At 51.6% G+C, this 1603-nt stretch overlaps 1 protein-coding gene across 1 annotated transcript in view; it reads left to right on the top strand.

Annotated features, from left to right (window-relative positions):
* Nucleotides 1-1603, top strand: part of LOC102301824 (acyl-coenzyme A thioesterase 11) — a gene marked incomplete in the record, with an annotated part of 27903 nt that overhangs the window by 21565 nt on the left and 4735 nt on the right. Inside the window, 4 exon segments of the mRNA XM_042215687.1 lie at nt 98-273; nt 363-501; nt 1414-1469; nt 1582-1598. Of these exon segments, the coding sequence (XP_042071621.1) occupies nt 98-273; nt 363-501; nt 1414-1469; nt 1582-1598 (388 nt within the window).

Raw genomic sequence — 1603 nt, 5'->3', positions numbered from 1 at the left:
GATGCACCATTGTGACCTTTGACCTCCACATTCTGATCAGTGTAGTTCAGTCCTCGTGGCAGATTAAAGGATCTGTCCAGCTGTGTGAGTAACCTGAACACGGCGAGCACGTGGGAGGTCGTGGCCTATTGTCTCTGTGCTCTCTGCTTGCAGCCGTCTGTCTCAGGCTCATCCCACCCTTCGAGCCATCGACATGTTCACCTTCAGAGGACCTTCTCAGGTTGGAGACAGATTGCTGCTGAAGGCGATAGTGAACAACGCCTTCAGAAACAGGTATCCCAGAACGCTGGCAGAGACGCAGCACTGCAGCTGTGCAGCAGACAGAACCACTGGTTGCATACTGACACGTGTCCTTACTGCAGCATGGAGGTGGGCGTGCGCGCGGAGGCCTACCATGAGGAGGGGCCTAACCGACACATAAACTCCGCCTTCATGACCTTTGAGGTGCTCGATGATGGCGGGAAGCCACGCACATTACCACGGATACGACCTGAACCCCTGGTGAGTTAAGCTAACGCTCACAAACGGCTCGTTAGCGTGCTGCGTCCATAAAGTGTCTGGATGTGACGCGGCTGTCTGTGATTGGCTAATACTGACTGAAAGACATGAAATCTGCTTCAGAATCTGTGGTATGAAACCGCACTCTGATTGGCTAACAAGGTGTCAGCTATGAACGTTTCACAGCCAGACTCCTGATAACAGCTGATCTTCACCCAGGGTGAGCTCAGAGGCAGCGGTGGGTGACATCAGTGTAGCTGGGTCCGCCTTTTGCACCGCCCGTGGTGCTGATGGATGGAGGACTGCGCAGCAGGAAACATGGCCTCTGCGTGCGTTTTCCTTCCTTTGTTTCTGGTGGAAGCGTCACAGCGTCCGTGGCTCACAGGCCTGAGCACGTCCACATGCCACTGTGAACGCTGTTATTATGAACTCGACTCAAATGTTGAAATCATGTAAATACAGCATTACTGTGATTGTTACACATTATACACCTGCAGGAAAGCTCGGTCAGGGGAGTGTGTGCTGGAGGGGTTAAAGTATGGAGCAGTAGATTGACAGGATAATGTTGGTGTCAGCTTCACTCACGCTTCATCTGTGGTGAAGCAGTTTGTGGAGATCGTCCTGTAGGATAAAACACGAGTGTCATAAAGAAGGTGCAGAAACACTCGATTAACCATTAAGTCGCGATGGCTGAGCAGCGATCAGAGCTTCACATCATGTTATCAGTCATAAATCCGTCTGATGGAGCGGCCTCGCTGTAGTCGTAAGTCGTTATCAGCATGAACAAACACCGAGTAATAACACTCCACTCAGTTTGTGCCACAGATCGGTGTACTGGTCATAAACTGGTGCTGGGAATCTGCCCGCTGTGTTACACACTGGTGCCCTCTGCCTGTGTGTCCGTCTCATTTACAGGAAGGACAAAGGAGGTTTCAGGAGGCAACGGCCAGGAAAAAGATCAGGCTGGACAGGTACGTGTCTTCAAACAGCCCCTAATGCACCGTCTCTGCAGCTACATCAGCGTTTGTTGTGCAGCTTTGTGCACAGTGCCATCATCCTGATGCAGCATTCCTCTGTGTTTAGGAAGTACATCATTTCCCGCACG

The sequence above is a fragment of the Haplochromis burtoni genome, unplaced genomic scaffold (genome assembly GCF_018398535.1).
Source record: "Haplochromis burtoni strain Fernald_Lab_line unplaced genomic scaffold, NCSU_Asbu1 Contig_794, whole genome shotgun sequence".
Lineage (NCBI taxonomy): Eukaryota > Metazoa > Chordata > Actinopteri > Cichliformes > Cichlidae > Haplochromis > Haplochromis burtoni.
This window is presented reverse-complemented; position numbering and strand designations above follow the sequence as displayed.